This window comes from Colossoma macropomum, unplaced genomic scaffold, assembly GCF_904425465.1.
Source record: "Colossoma macropomum unplaced genomic scaffold, Colossoma_macropomum, whole genome shotgun sequence".
NCBI classification, from domain to species: domain Eukaryota; kingdom Metazoa; phylum Chordata; class Actinopteri; order Characiformes; family Serrasalmidae; genus Colossoma; species Colossoma macropomum.
The window spans coordinates 9,906,643-9,930,004 of NW_023494798.1; the positions used below are offsets into that span (position 1 = coordinate 9,906,643).

Below are 23,362 nucleotides of genomic sequence, written 5' to 3' on the forward strand. Positions count from 1 at the left end.
CTACACAACTAAAACAATCGAACACAGGCTCTCCTGTTAGTAAAAGGAAAAAGAACAGCTTATTTATTTCAGTTTCTGTGCCACCCGTCGTCTAGCCCAAAAACTGCTGACTACAGCCACAAGCACAAACTCACTATGGCTATAATAAATATATCACTGCTGTCGGAACAAAACCTCGTATCTCCAAAATGGTAACTTTACAGGAGAAGGAAAAAACGTACTTTACTTTTAATGTAAGTCAATGGAACCAGTCTTTTTTCCAAGTCGTTTTGGGTCGTTTCTTTTGGTCCATTCTTCATTAAATTTACAAACAACGTAAAGAGCAACAGGCATTTTCAAATTATGTCAAAAACTGAAAAACGGCAAAAATGGAGATATGAGGTTTTCTTCCGACAGCAGCGATATAATAAATCATGGCTATAACTGTTGTGGTACCAGCTTCAAGGCCGAAGCCTTTTTAGTATTTTGGCCAATTTATTTTGGCTTTTGTTGGCTTGTATGTCTATTAGAGGTTACCTGACCCGAGCATGACACAACCCGACAAAGCAAGAGCTTTGGGTTGGATGACTGATTTTTTATGAAGCACATTTTATATTTGAAAATCATGCATCATGCATCCTCATTCTCACTCGCATTAAACTCAGTCAAGTCACATTATTATGACCACCAGCTAACATCCAGAGTAACTGCCGTGGGCAGTGCGGACAGCAGCTAGACAGGCTGGGAGTGACTCGATAAGGTCCTGGTAGGTTGTCACAGGGATCTGGAGCCAGGCTGACTGCAGGGCATCCCACAGCTGCTGGAGGGGGTGCGGGGGAGGATCCACAGAGCAAGCACAACGATCGAGGTGGTCCCACAGATGCTCAATTGGGTTCATGTCTGGGGAATTAGGGGGCCAGGGTAGTACTCAGAAGTCTTGGTCATGCTCTTCCAACCAATGTTGGACATTTCTAGCCATGTGACGTGTCGCACTGTCTTGCTGGAAGATCCTATCTGCCCCAGGGAAGACAAACAGCATGTAAGGGTGTTTGTGATCTGCAGGGATGGATTCGTACCCAAGTCGTCTAAGAGTGCCTTCCACATGGATGAGTGAGCCCAGAGAAAGCCACGAAAACAGTCCCCAGACCATAACGCTGTCACCACCAGCTTGTGGACATTAAGTGGTCATAATAATGTGACTCGACTGTGTATAAGGACTGTTTCAGTCTGGACTGCTTTTTGAATGAGGCACAATACAGAACAGCCAATCAGATAACACACACACACACACACACACACACACACACACACACCATCTCAACCGCTTATCCTTCTGGGTCGCGGTGGGGTGCTGTAGCCTATCCCAGCTGTCACTGGGCAGAAGGCAGGATACACCCTGGGCAGGTCGCCAGTCCATCGCAGGGCAGACAGACACAAGCACAACATTCACACCTAGGGGCAATCTAGCATGTCCAATTGGCCTGACTGCATGTCTTTGGACTGTGGGAGAAAACCAGAGAACCCGGAGGAAACCCGGGGAGAACATGCAAACTCCACATGGGAAGGACCCCGGTCTCCCGGCTGGGAATCGACCCAGGCCCTTCTTGCTGTGAGGCGACAGCGCCACCATGCTGCCCAATCAGATAACAAAATAAGTTAATTTACATGCATCAGTCTTAAAGGTACAGTAACAAAACAGCCTGTCTGAGGTATAAACAAAGGAAAATCATGTAGAAGTGAATTATGATTGTTATTGGAACATAAATCCACACAAACGCAGGGAGAAAAATAAAATGCAAGTAAAATATACATTTAAATGTGCATTTTTTTCTATTCATCACTACTAATACAGCTATTTGTGCTGTTCAAGTACGACACTAAAGCTCATCCCTGAATGCAACTGGGGATGATGCAACCACACCATTGATGATGAGAGGGAGGTGCTGTGCTCATGAAAGGTCAGAGCAGATCTTGTTTGTTAAGCTCGCTCGAAGTGTGTTAGACAATTCCATTCATTTTTCGAAATTACTGCATAATCAAATGGTTATAACATCAACAAAGTCACTCAGACCGGTTTGACGTGAGCTGCTACCAGCTGTTCTTAACTAAACCGCAAGAGTGCGGTTTGTTGTTTAGCAGGTTAGTTGGGCTTCTTGTGATATGCGCGATGAGTCAATGGGTTGATTTTCTTGTCATTAAGAAAAATCAAAGGCATACTGAATACACATAATGATGAGGCGGGCTAGCCAGGTCAAAATTTGTTCTTGCACAGGTGCTTCTACGTCAAAATTCCGGCCCAGTTTGGAGCAAATGCAAACCTTTTGCTTGCACAGTAGAACCTTGGACTGTATTTATATCAGCACATCCAGTGCAGTTCACACCACTTCTTCTGACGCAAAGCAGAGCCCTGAACCACGAGCCCTTCACACACATCTGCCCCGAGAGAACAAGACACTAGAGAACAGAGTGGTGCTCTTTACGGTACATGAGGCCAACAGCCCACACAGACATGCTCTCTCATTCTCTCTATAAGGTTCTCTCACTGAGCTCTCTTCTCGCTTCTGTCTTTCCATCACATACACAACCCTTTGAATCTGGTATCACAGCATGAAGTGTACGATAAGCATCAACAAACGCCACGACTAGTAGGCAAAAAATCTAACTTGGACAGTTTTCCCTTTAACACAAATGAGACTGTGGCTATAAGCTTTTCTTAGGTCGCCATAGATCATCACATCCGTGATGTTATTGGCGATAACACACTCCTCGAGTGCTCTATTGCTTTTATACAACAGTTAAATAAATAAAGTGATAAATTAATAATCTGGGCCGTGAACGCAGCGTTTAATATGTTTTAATGTTCGCAGTTCCTTCACCAAATTATAGTTCCTTAACAAGCAGCTTGTTGCTACGTCAGAGTAACGAACTCCGCCCACTCGCTGCACAGTCTGCTGTAAGCCTCGCCTTTTGAAGCACAGACTGAGACATAAAACTGCCGCAATATCAAGTTTAGCTCAGTTTTGTCATTTTTTGCCAGATCAGTATTAATGTTGTTTTGTTCCAGCCAGTCTGTAAAGCATCTTACAGCCCATTTAGTTTGGCGAATGGTGTTGGGTTCATTTCTGGCTGATTCCAGGTTGTTTAGCTGTTCTTCTGTTTCAGCTGCCGACTGAAAAGCTGCTCAGTGGTGATGACAGTTTGGGAATTTAGTGTTGTCTCATCTTCAGAGTCTGACCAAATCGGCTGTCAGTCAAATGTGATCTTAAGTGTCCATTTTCTGTTTGTAAAGTAAAAACGTTCAAATGGCTTGAGCGTCTCCTACAGCTGTCAAAGTCGTTTGCTTAGCAACGGCGTCTCAGCGGAGTGATACAGTGTTTGTGAAAAACTGTGATGTTATGGTGAAATAACAGCACGGTTAGAACGCTTATCAACCAATCAGCTTGCATGGCTGGAACTAAATGTTCTATAAAACAAGGCCACACTGAAGCAGAAGCCAGTAGTAAATAAATTGTAAATTCATTTAAATTGCTAAGCTGAGGTCAAACCACTGAGGCAAGTTAATTACTTTTCATCAACTCAGCTCAGCTCTGTGCAAGAACTCATGAGGGTGGAATTAACAGGAAAGAGATGCTTTTCAGTAAATACGCGTGGGTGAGCTGAAAGCTTTGCACTTTTAAGCCTGCAGGTTTTCTCAGATCTTAGGCGTTTACCGACAACCATGAGTAATATCTTGAGCACTGTGGGGCTAATGGTTTCCTGCACCAAAGGACACAACAGCTCTACAAACAATATGATGCGAACACACAGCTATTTGTTTTCAGCACACAAAACTGAAACCCAGAAGGGAAATCAGCAGTGAAATCAGCAGATCATTCAGTGTGAATCAGGATCAGTAATAAACAGGAAGGCAAACCTCTGACTAACAACGATTCAAGTCAAATTACAGAGAAGAGAAATTAATCAATGCATCATAAAAGTCCTTTTTGATTATTTTGATAGGACTCAAAAGTAATTAAAAAATATACTGAACACACACAAGTAACTTCCCAAAGACGCTGAACGTTTTTCTCATGTGCATCTAAAATAGCTAAAGGAGATATTTCTGAAGATTAGATATAAGATAATCCACTTGCATAAAGAAGGGGAAGGTCAGATGAAAAGTGGAAAAAAAGCTGACAAAATGTTTAAAAGATACAGGGAAAATTAGATTCCTAGAAACACAAGACTTGGGGCTTTATTTATAAAATTTACTTGAATTTTATACTACAGCTGTCAAGAAGCCATTACTGATTAAAGGAAATAGACAAAAAAGAAAAAAAAAGTTCTAGAATAAAGAAACTGGACATCTTGGGCCATATTATCATTATTAAAACTTTCTATCTTAAGATCTGACAGGTCAAGATAAGATTTTTCACAAATTCGTATTACAGAAGCAAATCTGATCTTAATTTAAGAATCTTATCTTACAGCATCTTTTCTTAACTCAAGTTAGGAAATCTTAACCTATTGATTGAAGTCGACGATCAACTGTCACGTCTGTTACCTAGCAACCGACCACACGTGCACAGCTACAATGTAAACACGTAATCGTGTTAATTAGCCAGACAGCTAACGTTAGCTACCATTACTGATGTAAAAAAGGTCAAATAAAACTAAAGCGCGACAAACTGAAAGTTCAGAATATTGTGTCAGCGCCCCCTGCTGTTTATCAGTGTCGCTGCTCTTCAGTTTCAGTCTCCATTTCCCCAAACGCTTTAGCCGAGCACGCTAACGTTATTCCTCCTAATAAACAGACACACGTTCAGCTCTGTCTCCTCATTATTCGCCACCATCACTGTAATATTTTATCTGACGAGTTTTCCTCAACATTATCACATGAAGGTAATCAGAGGGACGGTGGAGATTGAATCTGCAGCATCTGAGTTCTTAAAAATGCTATTAAAAAAAAAAAACTCAAGTCAAAGCTCAGTTTTCAGTGTAGATAAATGTAGCGTCATTATGCTGGTTATAGTGAACTGTGCTGCCAATCACTGCATAAAACAATAGAAACAGACGATTAAACAGAAGTTAAGATGCTCTGGGGTTTATCTTAAAGTTAAGAAAATATTTAGGATATTTTGGCAACTTAGGATGTTTCTGTAAAACCATTTTCTTACCTGGAAATAAGCTAAGATTATAGACTTAAGGGCTGTTTCAGTTAAATCAGTATTAACTGAAGTTGCCATGACAACAAAACAGATAAAATAAGTTCTCAGAGTTTTCTGTAATATGGCCCCTGAAGTACAGACTAAGGTTTTATGGACTGATGAGTCTAAATCTGATATCTTCGGCAGTAACAGAAGGCAATTATGTATGCGACCAAAGCAATGAAAGACTCTGCAACCATCAGTCAAGCACGATGGAGGATCAGCGCTTTTGAGGACGAATAATAACACTCGCAATACCCTGACTGAAAAAAAAACATCTGATTGAAAAGATATTCATTCAACGAACACTGCTGAGAAGATCAAGACGTACTTTTCAAACAAAGAAGCTGCCGGTGTTCTCAGAACAACCGACTGACCACCCAAGACCCCAGACATCAACTCTGGGATTACTTGGATTATTTTTACACCCATTAGCAGTGACGCTCTGCAGATCAGCAATGGCTACTGAATATTATTGAAGTAAGGAAAGCTTCAAAGTGAGATAGAGGTAGGACTCACATCCTCATCCAGGTTGGTCTGTTCCAGGTCCACCACTTTAAACTGCACTCTCTTAAAGATCTCCTCCAGGGACTCACATGCTTTATAGTCCAACTTCTCGCCTAGAGAGGGAGAGAGGGAGAGAGAGCGAGAGAGCAAAGACACTCAGTCATGGGGATGGGAAGATTGTTAAGGTTTTCACTCAAACAGAGCAGGAGATCACCTGGTCGGCAGTTTGAAGACTTGAACCAACTGATTAAACAAGGGGAATCAGGTGTGATCCATCTTGTTTTGAGGGAAACCCTGCAGCCACACTGGCCCTTCGTGGACAAGATTAGATGCCGCTGATGTAGGCCCAATCCCATTTCTTATTTTTACCCCTACTCCTTGTTTGAGTTACAGGGTAGTGGTTGAAATCTTCCCCTATAAAACGGGACCCTTTCATTAACAGCTACTAGCGCTGCTCTGTAGGTGACCCGGCCCGTCTTCAGTGATAGCAGAGGAGGGTAAAGTTCAGCTCCTCACTGCTGGGCTTTAGTTACATTTAGGGCATCATATGCCTTCAAAGAGGGGGGCAATTATTTATTATCACCCACCCCTAATTCTTCAGAGATATGAAGCTGAAGTCAGATATTCACCAGATTCTTGTTCGAATTTTCCCGTTCCACCTTAAATGGTGCAGCAGTTACATTCTGGCGCTTCAGGCGTCAGAAATGCTGGACTATTCAAGGTGGAACGGGAAAGTTAGCTAGCTACTGAGACATCAGCATGCTATTAGATAAAACAGTGGTTACTGTAATTTTTTTAATGGAGAAAATTCTCACATTTGTGGGTTTCTTTGGTCTCTTGTTCATCCATCTTGCCGTTTTTTTCTTTTTTTTCTCATATCTCTCTGTTTGGAGTGTCTGAAAAACCTCTGTTTGGAGGGCCATGTAGCCCCAACACTTCGCCCCCTACCCCTCTATCACAAAAAAATTGGGATACCCTAAATCTAGACGTGAACGTGCACAACAGAGGGCTAAGGGTTAAGTGGTGGGGACGAGGGGTGAAATGGGATTGGGCCGTAAACACTGCTGCGTTCACTCCTCAGTCCATTCAATCCTTATATGGAAACTAAGCTTCAAAAATAGTCTGATTTTAATTAGTTGTTTCTGTGATGTCATGAAAACCAACACATTTGCTTATATCCACCTATTCAGATGACAGCGGTTTATCCCCAACCCTTCAGACTGAAGTTACACAGTCGAGTCACATAATTATGACCACCAGCTAATATCCAGAGTAACCGCCGTGTGCAGCACGGACAGCAGCTAGACGGGCTGGGAGTGACTCAATACAGTCCTGGTAGGTTGTCACAGGGATCTGGAGCCAGGCTGACTGCAGTGCATCCCACAGCTGCTGGAGGGGACGTAGGGGAGGACCCATAGAGCGAACACAACGATCGAGGTGGTCCCACAGATGCTCAATTGGGTTCAAGTCTGGGGAATTAGGGGGCCAGGGTAGTACTCAGAAGTCTTGGTCATGCTCTTCCAACCAATGTTGGACATTTCTAGCCATGTCACATGTCGCACTGTCTTGCTGGAAGATCCCATCGACCCCAGGGAAGACAATCAGCATGTATGGGTGTTTGTAATCTGCAGGGATGGATTCGTACCCAAATCGGTTGAGAGTGTCTTCCAGACGGATGAGTGGACGCAGAGAAAGCCATGAAAACAGTCCCCAGACCATAACACTGTCACCACCAGCTTGCGGACATGAGGTGGTCATAATAATGTGACTCGACTGTGTATAAGGAATGTTTCATAACGCTGTGGCTCATCACTACTAATACAGCTATTTGTGCCATTTAAGTACAAACACTAAAGCACAATGACAAAAATACACAAAGCTGTCAGGAGAGGAGAAATGATGGGATTATATGGGGTGGAGTGGTGTTACGGTACACAACACATAAGCCTATTATACTTAATAATAATGCAGGCTATACACAGAAACACAAGCCTCAGGGTGAAACAAATCAGGCTCAACCACTTAAAGTAACCACAGTGGCACCTTCAGCTTGTGTGTGTGTGTCGGTATAAAATGACACCTTACCTTTAAGATCCAAGCACTCATTTCGCTGAGTCAGCTCTGTCAAGTCCTGCAATAAATAAAAACAAATAACCAGTCACTCTGCTGCTCTACGGACAAAGTTACACACTATGCACTGATTCATGCGCACTCACATAACAGAATTACATTTATATTTTTTCTGGAGAGTGAAAATAGGTACATGAAAACTCTGCTAGTGACTGCTTGAAAACTCTGCTAGTGACTTCTGCTGCATTTTAGGGATGTAAATTACCGTTAACCAACCAGCACATAACCAAAAATATGAACAGTCAAAATATCAAACATAAAACTGACAAGTCAGGTTCAAGTATAGAGGCAACCCTCTTTGTCAGAAAAGAACACAAAGTGCTGAATCCACAGAGATAAAAAGATTATAAAAAGTCCAGAGAGCAGTCGTGTAATTTATTAAACAACAGATTAAGCACCGACGCATTTGCACACGGCCTTCCTTAGCATGCTAACAGCATTCAGGCCACCAACTCAAGTCAAGTAGACAGATAGGTAGATAGATAGATATGTAGATAGACAGACAGATAGATCACGACAGTTATAATAATAAGGGTGAAACAATATAAAGAGAAGAATATATACAAAAAAAACATCTACAGGCATTTATACAAATAGAAATGTACAAAAATCTGGAATAAGATCTACAACCTGAGATGAAAAAGGCAGTACAATAATGACTGTACAATGAGGCACAGCAACGGCATATAATGACAATACTGAATAAATATGTGCAGATATTGAAATAAAGTGTCCAGATGTGCAAGATGCGCGATAAGGTGTGCAGAAGTGCAATATGTACAGTAAGGTGTCCATATGTGCAGATGGATAAAAAAACCTAAGTCAAGTAAAGGAAAAGTTTATTTATATAGCGCTTTTTACAACAGGTGTTGTCACAAAGCAGCTTTACAGAAAAATCTGGGTCCGAGCCCCCATGAGCGGAACAAAGACTCAAAAGGGGAACGCATCCTCCTCTGGTCCACACCAGATAGCAAACAGCGTTAGAATAAAATATTAGAACGCAAAACAGGAAAAACAGGTGGAGCAATGATTAATTAGATAGTTTGAGTTATGCAGCAGCAGCAGCAGCAGCACTCACTTTTAGGGGAATTCCACCAGTTTTTCAAATTTGTTATATAATTCAAATATTAAGATGGAAACAAAGTCATTCAGAGTGGTTTAATGTGAAATGATCCATTCTAGAGAAACTTACCATAACAGAACTGTTCACAGTGGTGGTGATAGGAACCAGACAACCACCTCTAAAAGCTCCCTCACAGAAAGTTACTACATGAACTGGGTATGAATTCACTGCCTGATGTCTGAGACCCTGTTTTATGTCTGTTTTGACATAAGGTTTTGGCATAAAATTTCATTTTTAAATCATTTTGTCATTTTTATTTCAGATTTGCAACTATTTTACTTCACCGTTATATATATATAAACTCAGAAGACTCATGTACCACTGGTGGTTTGGATGGTAAATAAAATGACTATAGTGGTGTTGTAGACATTGTGACTCCTGGTTCCTATCAGCACCACTGTAAAGAAATCTAATTACTTAAGTTTCTCTAGAACGGAGCATTTCACAACAAACCGCTATGAATGCCTTACATCTCAACCGCTGAATTATGCAGAGACTCTGACAAACAGTGTAATTCAGCTTTAATAGTGCTACCAGTTCCACAATCCCCCCCACTTATGAAGTCACTGAGGCGAGCCACAAGTACCACAGACCCATCATCCACCATCTCCAATATAAATCAAAGCAAAGAGACAAAATAATTAAATGAAAAAACATTAAACCAAAAAAAATATATTTTTACTCAAAACTAAAAATAACGTAATAATGTATGAAAATGAAAAAAATGAAAAAGAAGAAACAAAAAGGGGTGTTTGAAGTTTTGTTCCAACAAAGACAATAGATGCACACGTTGGGCGCGTGTGTAATTGAGAGTGTCTACATGCTTCAACATGCACGACGTGCGAACGCGAAAACGTCTGCTGGACAGCATGCCGAGGCTTTTGAGTGTGTGTTTGTGTATATATGTGTGAATGTGTGTGTTCAGGTGGCAGAACTCAGAGCTCAATCAGGCACCGACACGCCTCGACACACAAGGGAGAGTGAAGGCAGGCGGGCAAGTCTTCCCGCTAACCCCAGAGTGGCTATTACAGCTGCACAATATATCAGATGATAATTATTTTCACAGCCTGCTCGTCTTAAAAAGCTCTAATTACACTGCAGTACATCCAACGCGCCACGTCAACCAACCCCACTGATAACTGCACCCCTCAGCAACCCAAAGATTACGGAAACTTATGGTGAGCATGTGCATCATTTAGATTTTGCTAAGAAACATCGAGAGAGCATTTCCACGAATCACAAGTATTCAAGCGCTTTTTATTTCTGTAGCTTCTGGCTTCAACAATGTTTTATTCATACTATGTTTTATTCATATATTGCTTGCTTAGGCAGAACGTTTTGAATACTTGCTAATGTTCTTCAAAGTATCTAAGCAGAAAGAAACAAATGGAATATTTTAGGTGGAACATACAGCCAGAAATCTTCCAAGTTGGCTTATGGATGAAACTGAATTGGCCAGTGACAGTAACAGATTGCGAGAACAGGCAGAGTGCGTTTGGAGTAAATGTCTCAGTCACCAGATTTCAGAAAAAAACTTACCCACTGACTATCTCAGATCTGCTTAGTACCTTAAAAAAATAGCGTTACTGTGGCAAACAGACAGCACGCAAAATTTTAAGCTTGGATCTCAATCAGATTCTGACACACAGAGGCTTTAAAAAGTGCGTATGAGCTTAATTTTGCCTTTTTTGTTTTATGTTCCCTCTTGTCCACTTCCTATCACTTGTGAGGGTTCACCTACCACAACCTCAATTCTTTATAAATGTCTTAATTCATTTCTACATAACTATTTTCAAACAGAAGCTCTGTACTATGCTTCATTCAAAAAGCAGTCCCAGCTGAAACTCCTTATAACTTTAGCAGGAATGGGTGGGGCTAAACTGCTGAAGCCAGAATGGGCGGATATTCATAAATGATTAAGTTTTTCATGACAACACAAAAACAATAAATTCAAAAGGAGCTATTTTTATAGCTTACTTTACATATGTGGACAGTATGGACCGGTGAGTGACTGATTTGCTTTGATCAGGTGAAAACATGCTTCCATATTACATTACTCTCTTTAATTAAATTCCATTTTGTAAAATATGGGCCCTTTAAAATAAACACTATAGAGATGGGGTCGTTAATTAAAATTCAATAAAGTCCAGTTAGAGGAAATATCCTCAAGTAAAGGTCCAGAACATCATAGTGTCTAACTTGCATCATGATTCAGTGCCATGTACTCTTTACTGAAGTAGCCTAGTAGGTATATCAACATCTTATGTAGTCAACAGCTGAATGTCAAATCAAATAAAGTACAGTTCAGTCATATTTCAACAATATTTATCACCACTTTTCTCTTTTTAGAGCGCGACATGTAAAATAATCTGGCTCACTTTCTACTTCGACTGCTGTTTCTTGCCTCGTCCCTCCCCTGTGTGTGCATCACTCACTCCAGTCTCAGTGCTCATCGTAATGCACAGATCTGATTGGCTGAGTAGCGTCACGTGTGATATTTACAACGCACGCGATTGGTCTGTGAGTCTCCCGGGCGGCTAAAACGGTACCGTAAACACTAGAAAAGTTACGATTAAAATAGGACCATCCAGTTGAAATTACATAATTCTCCCTAGTTTATCAGTTACAGGTCCAGGTCCGCATAGGACAGCGTCTGGGTCCGGGCTCGGACTGTGGTCCGCCTATTAGTGACCTCTGCTATAGAGGTCAAACTATGGTAGGTCAAACATTGAAACTACTGATGCTAGATGCTTGAAATGAGCAAGGATTATTCTGTGGTTTACGGTGTGTTTAAGTACCAAAACTGAAGACAGAGATGCATGTATGCTATTTTACAGTGGTCAGTTGTTAGGCCTTCAGGATTTCAGATGGACTTCTAGACGACCAGAGTTCCACACAAGAGTTCTACTGTCTGCCAACAGGGGGCACACTGTACAAGCCCTCCTTGCCAAAGCCAATACTCATCAGTGTGTGCTAAGGTCGCATGACCCGCGGCATTCAGAGCCTCTGTCCGACATTCAGCACTGACCTGCAAACAGCGTCTGGCCATGGCTTTCAATTTTACTGAACTCTATACCACAGCCATGGCTGATCTGAGGTCAGCTATGCAATTAGCCTTCAGAGAACAATGCCAGGGTCACACAATTTATCAGTCTTGAAGAAGTCAGAAGCATAAAACTACACAGCTGGAACAGAAGTAGGAGCTTTCGCTCAACTATTCAAATGATATACAGCTGAAAACAATATATAAACACATAATACCTTTACTAGGACTGTAGTTGTGGCACATGACTACTGCAAAGTGTGGGTGGGAGTTGGCACACATGCAGAAATATTTCTTTACTATTTCAGTTTTTGGCTGAATTAGTTAAATTCTGTATAGCTCAACGTGTGTGACCAAGTTTCTGCGATGCTTGTGTTTTTACACCTGTATAGCTGGGAGTGATAAGTATTTTGTATACCTGAGTAACAGGCATATTTTGTACATGCTTCTAGTGAGTAGCCTGCAGCAAACGACAATGCCAGGTGACTACTTCTGCTCTAAAATCTGCTTAGCTGTGTTCTTATTAACAACTTTCAGTCATTTCAGTTATTTATTTATTTTTTTACTGTGAGCCACTTTGAGGTAAGCTGAAGTTCCATTCAATTAGATTCCATTCACATGAAGTATAGGGGGATCCATGCGGTAAAGCTAGCGTTACAGCGCGCAGCAGAGAGAAATAACACAACAAACACAAAACCTCTCTCTCTCTGTGAAGCAGAGTACTGGTGTTTGAGCCCACACACTTCTTAAACGTCAACCCCTGTTTAATGGTCAACCAATGAATCAATCAATTCATTCACTCATCCATTTATCTTCTAAGCTGCTTATCCTCCTGTTTCGCAGGGGGTGCTGGAACCTTTGGCGGAAGGCAGGAAACACCCTGGACAGGTCGCCAGTATATATATATATATATATATATATAGAGAGAGAGAGAGAGAGAGAGAGAAAAAGAGAGAGAGTGCATAATAATGGTTTATTATTCAAAGACACCGCTTCACATTTTAATAATAATAATATGAAGTAATATTTAATAATATTAAGTTACGTCTGAATTTCTAAAAAGTTGGCCTTTTTCGGCAGCTTTTTGGCTACATTTGTCGTTCCACCTTAAATAGAGCAAGAGTTGCACTCTGACCGGTACACTGCCCACTACTAGACTGTTAGAGTTTCCTAGTTAAGTTTCCTACTTGGAGGAAACCTCAGAAGTAATTACTGCTCAATTAGACAACAATCTGAATAACAACAGGATTAAATATAGAATTAATCGTTAGTCGCAGGCCTAACGCACCAACACAACAAGACACTAAAAGTAGCACACATTCCATAACTGGCTGGTTAAAACAAGCCTCCCTGTATGAGGCTGCAATTCAGGAACATTCTGGACCGATGGAGAGGGCAGATGGCCTGTACCTTCCTGTGTTGAGTCATTTTAGGAGAGAGAGAGAGAAATGCTTTGTACTTCTGAGACTTAATATTGCAGGATTATACTGCGGCTCCCCTGGCAGGTGGCCTGCAGGTCTGTCAGCACAGAGAAAGAATGCGTGTGTTTGAGTGATTAAGGTACTGAAAGCATGTTTTTGATATGAATAACTACAATGTGTTTGAAAATACGAAGTGTATGCCACCGGGATGTTGAATGTATGCAGTTATGTGACGGAGAAATGAGAGTACTCGGAGAACGTTCGTCTCGATGCTACTGACGCCAAAACATTCAACACACAGCTGCCAACAGAAAGCCAAGATACCCCCCACAGACCTTCAATAAAGACCCAAAGCAGCCTTCGGCAACATCCAGATCCACTCTGCACACTCGTACATGCTCCTTTAAAAGGGCTTTTATTAAAAATGCACCCATCTTCCTCAATTTTTCAACAACAGGTGGGCTTTTAAGTCTCATGGAATACAGACTTTAAAACAAATCTTCCTACATTTTGTTTATTGGCTTGTGGCTCATTGAAATAAGCTGAGAAGTTCTGTAGTTTGTGTATTTCTAAACTGTTTAATTTCTGTTCATATTACATGTATTTGTAAGTTGAAGAGAATGTTTTATAATGATTTTAATTAAAAAGTTATTGCTGTGCAAAACCTTGCTTTGCAGAAAGAAAAAAAACACTATTTCCTTCAGATCACGCTCGTAAATACAGAATCAAATGCAAATGAACTATGTTACTACATACACAAGGTGATTCAAGAAGATTTCAAAGCGGCATATTTTTACAGCTGTGAGGCGCCTAGGAACCAATCACAATCCAACTGAAAGAGGGGGTTTCTGACTCAGTCTGGCAGTGAACCTCCAGCAGCTCAGAGCGTTCGTCATTTGTACCAAGAGTTCCAAGAAAAAGGTCACCAGCATCACCAGATCTCACGCCGTGTGACTTTTTTGTGGGGTACGTTAGGGTTTCTGTTTATGTGCCACTCCCAACAACACCGGATGATCTCGGAAATCTCACTGAAAGAGCCGCGAGTGCAGCGACACTCGACATGCTCAATCCAGTATGGGATGAATTTGACTATGGCGTTGATGTTGTCTGTACAGCTGGAGGAGGTTCACACTGAGACCTTGTACAATTACATAATAAACTTTATGCTGATTTAAACCATTTACAGTTTACTGCATTGATCTGTAATGACTTGCAAGTGAAATAAATCATTTTGAAATTGGATGAATCTTTTTGAATCACCTGTATTGTCATTGTGTGAATAAAACCTTATATCTCCAAAAAGGTAGCTTTCCAGAAGTAAAAACAAACATTCTTAATTTTTCTTTAATGGAAGTTAATGGAGAAATTATTTCTATTGGTCCACTCATCATGAAATTCTGACACAATGTTAAAGGTAGCTGGTGATTTTAAATAAGGTCAAAAAATAAACGACAACAAAAGTAGAGACATGAGGTTTTGTCCCGACAGCTACGGTATAATCGTGTAATTATATAATTACTAGGGCTTTTAACCATGCAGTCCAGGCTGAGACCCAGCTGTTCACACACTGTAAGTTGCTATGATAGAATCTGTGATTATAGCCCATTCAGTTCAGTACAGTTTTTAGATGGCTAGTCAAAGTTTCGGCACCTTCGACAGACCACACTGGACTGGAGGAGGAGACTCGTAGCGCTCATTCACTCACATAACACATACCCTCAGTGAATACATCACACAGGCTGCAAGCATGAGCCTCATAAACTGAAATAAAGAGAGCATTCAGTTAGGCATCAGGGTGGACAGAGCTTGCAGGAGACCTATGGATAAGTCAACGAGCAGCAAACTAACAAAAGCAACAGCAAAGTGGAAAGCTCCAGTTTCCCTCAAGAGCCTCCACTGAAACAAGAATACAGAAGTTGCATCAATGAGAGTGAGAGCCTACAATTGTGGAGGACCTGGAACCACTGACTGCATATAGTGTATGCCAAACTTTGAACACCCCTTGTGCTTGTGTGGTTTCTAATGACATTACCAACAAAAAATGGACACTGTATAGCTAAAATCAGTATTACAGACATCGTGCAGCCTGAATTTTATCTGTTTGTAAGAATAATAACATGCAAAACGCTGTCAGAAACCACATATGCAAGCCTTTTTGAGATCACTTAAGTTTGTTTGCAGTTTGAACGATGGTAACCGTTAGCTACAACCTTTGTGGCTCCAGTGCAAAACTAAAGATGGAAACTTTGGACACCAAACATCTTGGCTGATCGACTACTTTTGTGATTTTAGGCTGAATTACTCCTTGAGGCTGAGGGACGAGATTGGAGCTAATGTCATTTAAATTTCACTCTCACAGCACTTTTTTACAAGACACCATCACTATGCAACTTTCTGAAAATCCAGGGGGCGCATTATAGAAATTTCCTAAGCTTTTGTCTTAAGATCCGACGGGACAAGAAAACATTTTTCGCAATATTTGTGATACAGAAGCAAATCTTATCTAAATAAGTGATGCAATATGTAAGGACGAATGATGTAGACCAAAAAAACTCCAGCGCAATCCCACCCGACACCCCTCACTTTCAAATTACTATTTCAGGCTTTGCAGGGCGTTTCGCAGTAGAGTATTCCCACCAAAATTTAGCGTATCCTCCTGACTCAGACACGCTGCTTCGATCAAATTTCAACCAAGTTTTAACCAAAATGTACACAGTGCAGCTTTAAATGATTGTGATCAGCTGAAATAACTGCGATCAGGCGATTATGTAATAGCTGTGAAAGGCCTAAGCAGCACAGACTGCACTCAGTTTCTTTCTTACACTCACGTAACACACACCCTCAGCGAATACATCGCGCTGGCTGCAGGCATGAGCCTTGTAAACTGAAATAAAGAGAGCATTTAGTCAGGCATCAGCGCTCCCCCGGCCCTCCCCCTCCCTGTCTGCACCACCTCCCTCCACGATTTTGCCATAGGTGGCTTTGTGAAGTCATTTTTCCGAGTGACTAAGTGATTCAGACACGTAAGTAAACCTTAAGTGCGGAAAAAAAACACGGCACTCGTTCTCTCGCTCACACTCACCCTAACGGCTCACTATTTTCTACCCCTCCGGACCCCAGTGGAAATTTACCATGGGCCACTGGGGAGCTTTAGCAGACCGATGTTTCTTTCCACGGCTGAGTGTGATCTGCGCTCTCACACACACACACACACACACACACACACACCTGCGGCCAGGTTAACGGACGCTGCACATCACCTAATTGCTGAGGAGGGGGAGAGATGGAAATACAAGGATGGGCAATATTGAGATAGACATGCATCATTCAGTGATTCAGTTCATTCATATTAGTATATGCTTCAAAATACTGCCACTGCGTTTTAGTCAAATAGGTTGCTGTGTTCTTTTAAGAGCTCTAGTTTCACAAGCTCACAAGACGCTCTCGTGTTTCGGTCACATATTCTAGGTCACATTTATCACATAATCGCATGATCGCAACCATTCAAGCTGATCGCAGTCATTTAAGCTGAGCATAACTACTGTATTTTCCACACTTGTTTGCTTTCAACTCCATAGCTGTTTTTCGTTTTTCATGTTCAGCTCACAACAGACGTGCCCTGGGTCTTACAGAACTTTTGATGTGCTGTAACACATTTAAAGGGCAGCAGTGAGTAATGTTTGTTTACTTGATGTTACCTTTAGAGGTGTCGATGTTTGTTTTGTTACTTGATATTTGTTTGTGTGATTTTTGCTAACACTTTAAGGCTCCTTTTCACTCCCTTTACGTACGAAAAAGAACACGCCTGTTTCAAACGATGTAACCGTCACTGCCCAGATACTTGCACGTGTCCTTTATGTTGGCATGGATGTTAAGCAGTACGTCCACCAGAGGGCAGTCCAGAGTAAAACGTTTATGACGACTATAGACATGGCGATGGTGGAAGAGGTCATAATAATGTACTAACTATAAAGGACATGAAGGAGGCCCAAGTGAAGACTGTGATGGCCTGAGAAGCCATGAAATATTATGTGACGTGGACGGGGAATACTTTACACTTATATTACCAATGAGAGAAACTGGCATTGTGTCTTGTGTGAATTACTGGCTTCACTGCCCTCATGGTTTCTGGAGGTACCAGTCCGTTTCGTCCGTATCCATAAGCTTTCAGAGAACGTGCACTAATACAGACGAAATGAAGGCAGAGTACGGACAAAAGGCTCCGTCCGTAACCATATCTGTATTTACCGTTGTGCATTAATGAGCCTTTAGAGGGCAGAGGTGAGTAACGTTTGTTTATCTGAGCTTGAGCTGTGTCTGTGGTCAGCTGGGAGCTACTAAGTACTGACAGCTAAATCAGCCGATTTAGGCTTGTACTTTAATAGCTGCATACAGGAATAAAAAAATACAAATAAATAGTTTATCACAATTATTTATATGGCCATTAATCATCAGCTAAAATTTCATTATTAATACAGGTAACATCTTCTGTTCACTCGTTGCTCAGATAGAGGGTTGTTAACCAACCTGAGCTCAGCAAGGCCCAAAAAAATAAAGCAAATAAAAAAAAATAAATAAAAACAGGTTTTTGGCCGGTTTTGGGACAATTTTTGAGATTGGGCTCAGGTCTGAGACATGTTTGTAGCGTAGGATCTCACGAATAACGAATACTGTTTGCTCTCACACACTGTGTGCATATGAACTAAATGTCCCGAACACACTAAACAAATCCTCCATAAGAACAAGGTGCTGTTTAACAACCAGATCAGCAAATTGCTAACAGGTTAATTCTGAAAATTTAGCTAGAGGAAATCAGCATCAATGGAGCTGATAAGTAATGACTTTTAATAATGTTCATTAAACACTGCTGTGAAACGTGGCTGGTGCATGTTCATGATCATATGGCAAAAAAATTAACCACACGCACTCCTTCAGAAATTATCAACCTGAGATGAACAGAGCATTAGCGGCATCTTGTTCACCCAATTGTGAACCCAATTTATAGGTACACAGTATCTTGAGTATTTTGGTATTTCATCAAAGACCACTGAACTCTCTCTGCTCTTCAAACACCTTGGTTAAGTAACTCTCAAGTAAGATTAGTACAGAATCTGTTTCATCAATGCAAAACTATCAGTGTTATCTACCCAGAAGCAAGCTCTTTGTTGTTGTGAAGAAACGCCATAAGATACAGGAAAAATCAAACAATTGGTAAAAAATAAGATTAGGCAATAGCGGTGTCCAATCAGCTCCTTATTACTACGCCTTTTCAATGGGACACCACACTTAGGCTCAGTCCCATTCCTTATTTTTACCCCTACCCCTTGCTTTCGAGTGTCACCATGTCCCTTGGAACTGAGTTACAAGGGGTAGTGGTTTGAAATCCTCCCTACGAAATAGAACAACTTTCAAATACTTCATTAACAGCTACTAGTGCTGCTCTGTAGGAGACCCTGCCAGTCTGCAGTGACAGCAGAGGAGGGTAAAGTTCAGCTCCTCACTGCTGGGCTTTAGTTACATTTAGGGAATCAGATGCTTTCAAAGAGGGGGGATGCCATAATTACGTATCATCACCCACCCTTAATTCCTCAGTGAGATAAAGCTTAAGTCAGCTATTCGCTTCCCGTTTTTTTTGATCCACTTTCAAATGGTGCAACAGTTACATTCTGGCGCTTCAGGCACCATTTAAGGTGGAACGGGAAAGTTAGCTAGCTAGCTACCAAGACATCAGCACTACTAGCAATTTTTTATGCTTTTATGAAGAAAAGTACCATAATACACTGAAATGACAATAAACTAAGATAATACGATGGTGGTTGTAATTTTTTAACAGAGAAAACTCAAATTTATTACGTTTTTTTGGTCGCTTGTGTGGCTATCTTGCTGTTTTTTCTTTTTTTTTGTCTTAACACTCCGTTTGGAGTGGTAGGGGCGAGGGGTTGAATGGGACTGGGCCTTAGTCTTGTGTTTAGAGGCTCTCTACAACTGGTCTTAATCTCTGTTTTCGATGACTCATGCTTAATTGTTCAGTGCTCTAGAACCCATGCGTCAGACACAAGCCCCGCGGGCCAAGTAAGGCCCGTGACACAGTCCTATTCGGCCCGCAAAAGTATTTTAATTTTCTATTCTTATTAGCCCGTTTCACCCTGAGATGCACTACAGTCCTCTGCATGCACTGCAACATAGGCTTTGTTCACACAGCAGGTAAAAGTCACTAAAATCTGATCTTCTTCTCCGTATGTGACACAGATGTGTCTGTGTGTCAGTGTGAGCAGCAAAAAACACACTGAATCTGACATTTTCAATTCCGATTTGAGACGCTTTCATATGTCGTACTGAAACCCGATACGTATCCGATCTGCAGCAATGTGACTCAGTCTGAACAGCCAGATCGGACTTCATGTGACTTTTACGTCAATCCAACTCAACATTAGTCATAATTTCGCACTGCTGAGACTCACAAACATTTAGTCTGATGTTTCTGTACCAAAACATTAGAAGAGACTCATCAAACCGCTCCGTGTTTGAAGAGGTTTCAAATGAAACGGCCGAGCGCAGCTGGAGGAGACCGAGGCTGCAGCTTCAGAGAACAGTTTAAAGAATCTGAGGACACGAACCAAAGAAGTGGCCGTGGCAGAATAACGAGCCCTTTTTATGGCGAACTCGAACACATTGTGGGTGATAAGTCCAGCTGTCAACCACTGGAACTTTATAATCGCTCATGTGATGCTGGTGAAGACGAAACTAAAGCTCCGGGAGCGACTGGCGTTCACTGGCCATCGTGACTGTTTACCTCTGGATGAGCCACATGAAGCTCTGTTCTTTTGCGCATGCGGGTCAGTTTAGGAGCTGATCTGTTCAGACTGATGTCACATACAGATCACATTTAAAAGGTAATGTGAACAGCCAAACAAAAAAAATCGGATTTGGTGAGAAAATCTGATTTGGGCCACTTTTACCTGCTGTGTGAACGTAGCCTTAGTGTGTGTTCTGACCCCCAACAACAATCTATGGGCCAGCAGTTACACAAAAAGAAAAGATGCCTGCTGTCTAGTTCAAGCAAATAGGCCATTTAAAAAAACGACCTAAAACAATTTATTTTTATTTAGAACTATTTTTGAATAGAGATTCAATGCCGATTTTGCTCCTGCATTTTTGGTATGTTTTGAATAAACAGCGGCCTGTTCGGGAGGCAAAGGGTTAAGTGAAAAGATTTGAGATTTTTTTAATATGGCCCTTGTAGTGGTTGAGTTTGACACCCCTGCTCTAGAAGATACGTGTGATTTGCTCAGAAAAGTGTACTGCGATGTAATTTAGTGCAACAACAATATATCAGTCACACTGCCCACCCTTAATGAGAGAAATATAAAAGCTGCAGGTGAAAAGCAAAAGAAAGGAGAAGTGAGACAGCATGTGCTGGTTGCTGTGTAACAGTGGGTGTTAGTTGGCACGTGTCTCTATGTGCAAACAGCAGGCGATGATAACATGTTCTCTCTCGCCGTCTCTCTGTTTTCTGTGACTCAGCATGGAGCGTACAGGAGCGATGACCCTCTGTCTGCTGCGGTCTAACAATGCATCCGTCCATCACTCTGTGCCGCAGGCAGTCCTGATAAGCTGCACTGGAACGCTTAGAGAAAAGGCCCTGAATGATATGAGAGTTTTGTCACCAATAACTTTTTAATAATTAATAATTTTAAGTAGCTAAAAATTTCTGATAACCGATATCGTCCAATATTAATTTATAGCCAAAAATTAAACAGATTACAATAGTTTTAGTAAAACGCTATATGCTTACAATTTACTGCTGAAAGCCAAAAATCTTAGACGCTCTTTGTATTATTTTATAAAAATAATTTTTACAGAGCAGATCACTGTAGAGATGCCGTCTGTTTACAGTTTATAGCCCAGATTTGTGGAAAAATGGGTCGACTGAGTTCAGCTTCTTTTATTATAAGGGTTTAAAATTACATCACCCATCTATTTGAACGGAAAGAAGACAGTTACAGCTCTCATATGACCCTCACCTTTAGAATGTAGCTTATGAAATATGAAAGTTATGAAGAATATGACGAAGTGCGTTTTGGAACCACCGGTGGTCTCAAGGGGTTGAAAAGGTTAAATGGCTTATTTTCAAGGGTTCACAAAGTTTTTTTGTGTTATATTATATTACATGTCATCCTGATGCTAAAGGTTAGACCTAGATGCAGCTTACATGTCCTTGGTACTTTAACCATGGTGGTGTTTTATGTCCCGTCCCTACTGCTGTAAAAACACACAACTGTTTATTTCTAGCCTAGTATTTCCTCTAAAAGCTGGTACAAGGGCATGAACCTCTAAAATCCTGAGAAATGAATAATCACATGTATTCACTTCAATATAATATAAGATAAACCACTTATGATCTTTACCATTGGCAGGATTTTTGCCAATACAGCTAAATCGTGGAACCTTAAATGATATTTGGTCCTATAAGAGACGACACTGTTCACTGTCTCACACATGTAGAAAGGGATTCTTAATGCAGGCTGGTTTAATAACCGTGTGGTGAATAATGCTTGTGGTCAAACCTGTTTACTGTTCTAAGAAAGGCTAACTGTCACATAGTGGTTCCACACCAGGACAGCACCTTGGAGCTGTTTGCAGAAAACACCCAAAACACACAGCAGTCAGTCTGACCCTGTGTTCCAGTGTGTGTATGTGTATACACAGATCATGGAGGTGTTCTGAGAACTGTTGTTCAAATTGGTCTGTAGAGGTGTGTGTGGTGAAGACAGGAAATGGTGGTCTGCACCTTGACTCTGGCTTGAGGGAGGGGTGTTTGTGTGTGTGTGTGTGTGTGAGTTACCCTGATACACTTGACTGGTTTGTAGTTGGGTTAGCAGGTCTATGTTCACAGTTCGATGCACAACTACTGATCATTTGCTTAATTTAACATATAAAAAACCTAACAAACAAACAAACAAAAACAAAATATTACCCATCCAATTCCTCAACATGCTGTTTTGTTTCCAATGGAAATTACCCAATTAAAATGAGCTGAAATGCCATATTTTGGTTTGTCCTCTGTAGAAGATATACGTAATTTGAGCGGGGGTGTTCAAACTTGCATACGACGATATTTTTTGTTTAAGAATTTAAAATGCCAATTTGGCCCATTAAACCGCATATAATGTTGTTTATGATGCAATTTTGGCTAATAATAAGAACCGCAAATATGCTAGAGAGTTTCCTGTGTTTATTTAGCCAACAAATTGTTAAATATACATTAAAAAAGGCTAATAAAAATGTAGTAGTGGCCATGAGCAGTTATACTGCTATAATCATGTACAGAACATACACTCCTTCGACACTGTTCACTTGTAAAACATACATAAAGAAAGAAAGAAAGAAAGAAAGAAAGAAAGAGAGATTCCAGCTGGTTTCTAATGTTCTCCTTATTCAATCATTAAAAATGAATCCATTGATTTTTCAAAGTTTCTGCATAATTAAATGGTAAAGATGTAAAGAAAGTCGTTCAGAGTGGTTCGATGTGAAATGTTCTGTTCTTAAGAGTCAGAATTGTTCACAGCGGAGATGACAGGAACCAGATGTCTGAAGTGCTTAATGAAGCTGCCTCACAACAATTAGATAATATTATGAATATGCCTCCAGCTGCCTGAGACACTGCTTTATAATAGTTCTAACATAAGCTTAAGGCCTAAGAGCTTAAGGTATTTTTATTAAGAGTTACTACTATTTAACATTTTCACATCACATATAAAAACTTGACTGGTCATTTTGGACAGCACAAAACGTCTATGTTTGCGTTGTAGACATCAAAACCCTTGCTCCTATCACCACCACTGTAAATGCAGCAAAGTCAGTAACTTTATCTACAATGAACCACTGTGAATGACTCAGTCAGTGTTTCAATTCAGGGGCTGCGTCCTTCGGAGGCTGCATTTAAAGGCCGGCTGCGTCACAGCAGCGCGAC

General features: G+C 41.0%; 1 protein-coding gene across 1 annotated transcript in view; it reads right to left on the bottom strand.

The window, feature by feature from the left end:
* ppp1r37 (protein phosphatase 1, regulatory subunit 37) overlaps positions 1-23,362 on the bottom strand; it is an 88,989-nt gene that overhangs the window by 21,124 nt on the left and 44,503 nt on the right. Inside the window, 2 exon segments of the mRNA XM_036584589.1 lie at positions 5,685-5,785; positions 7,758-7,803. Of these exon segments, the coding sequence (XP_036440482.1) occupies positions 5,685-5,785; positions 7,758-7,803 (147 nt within the window).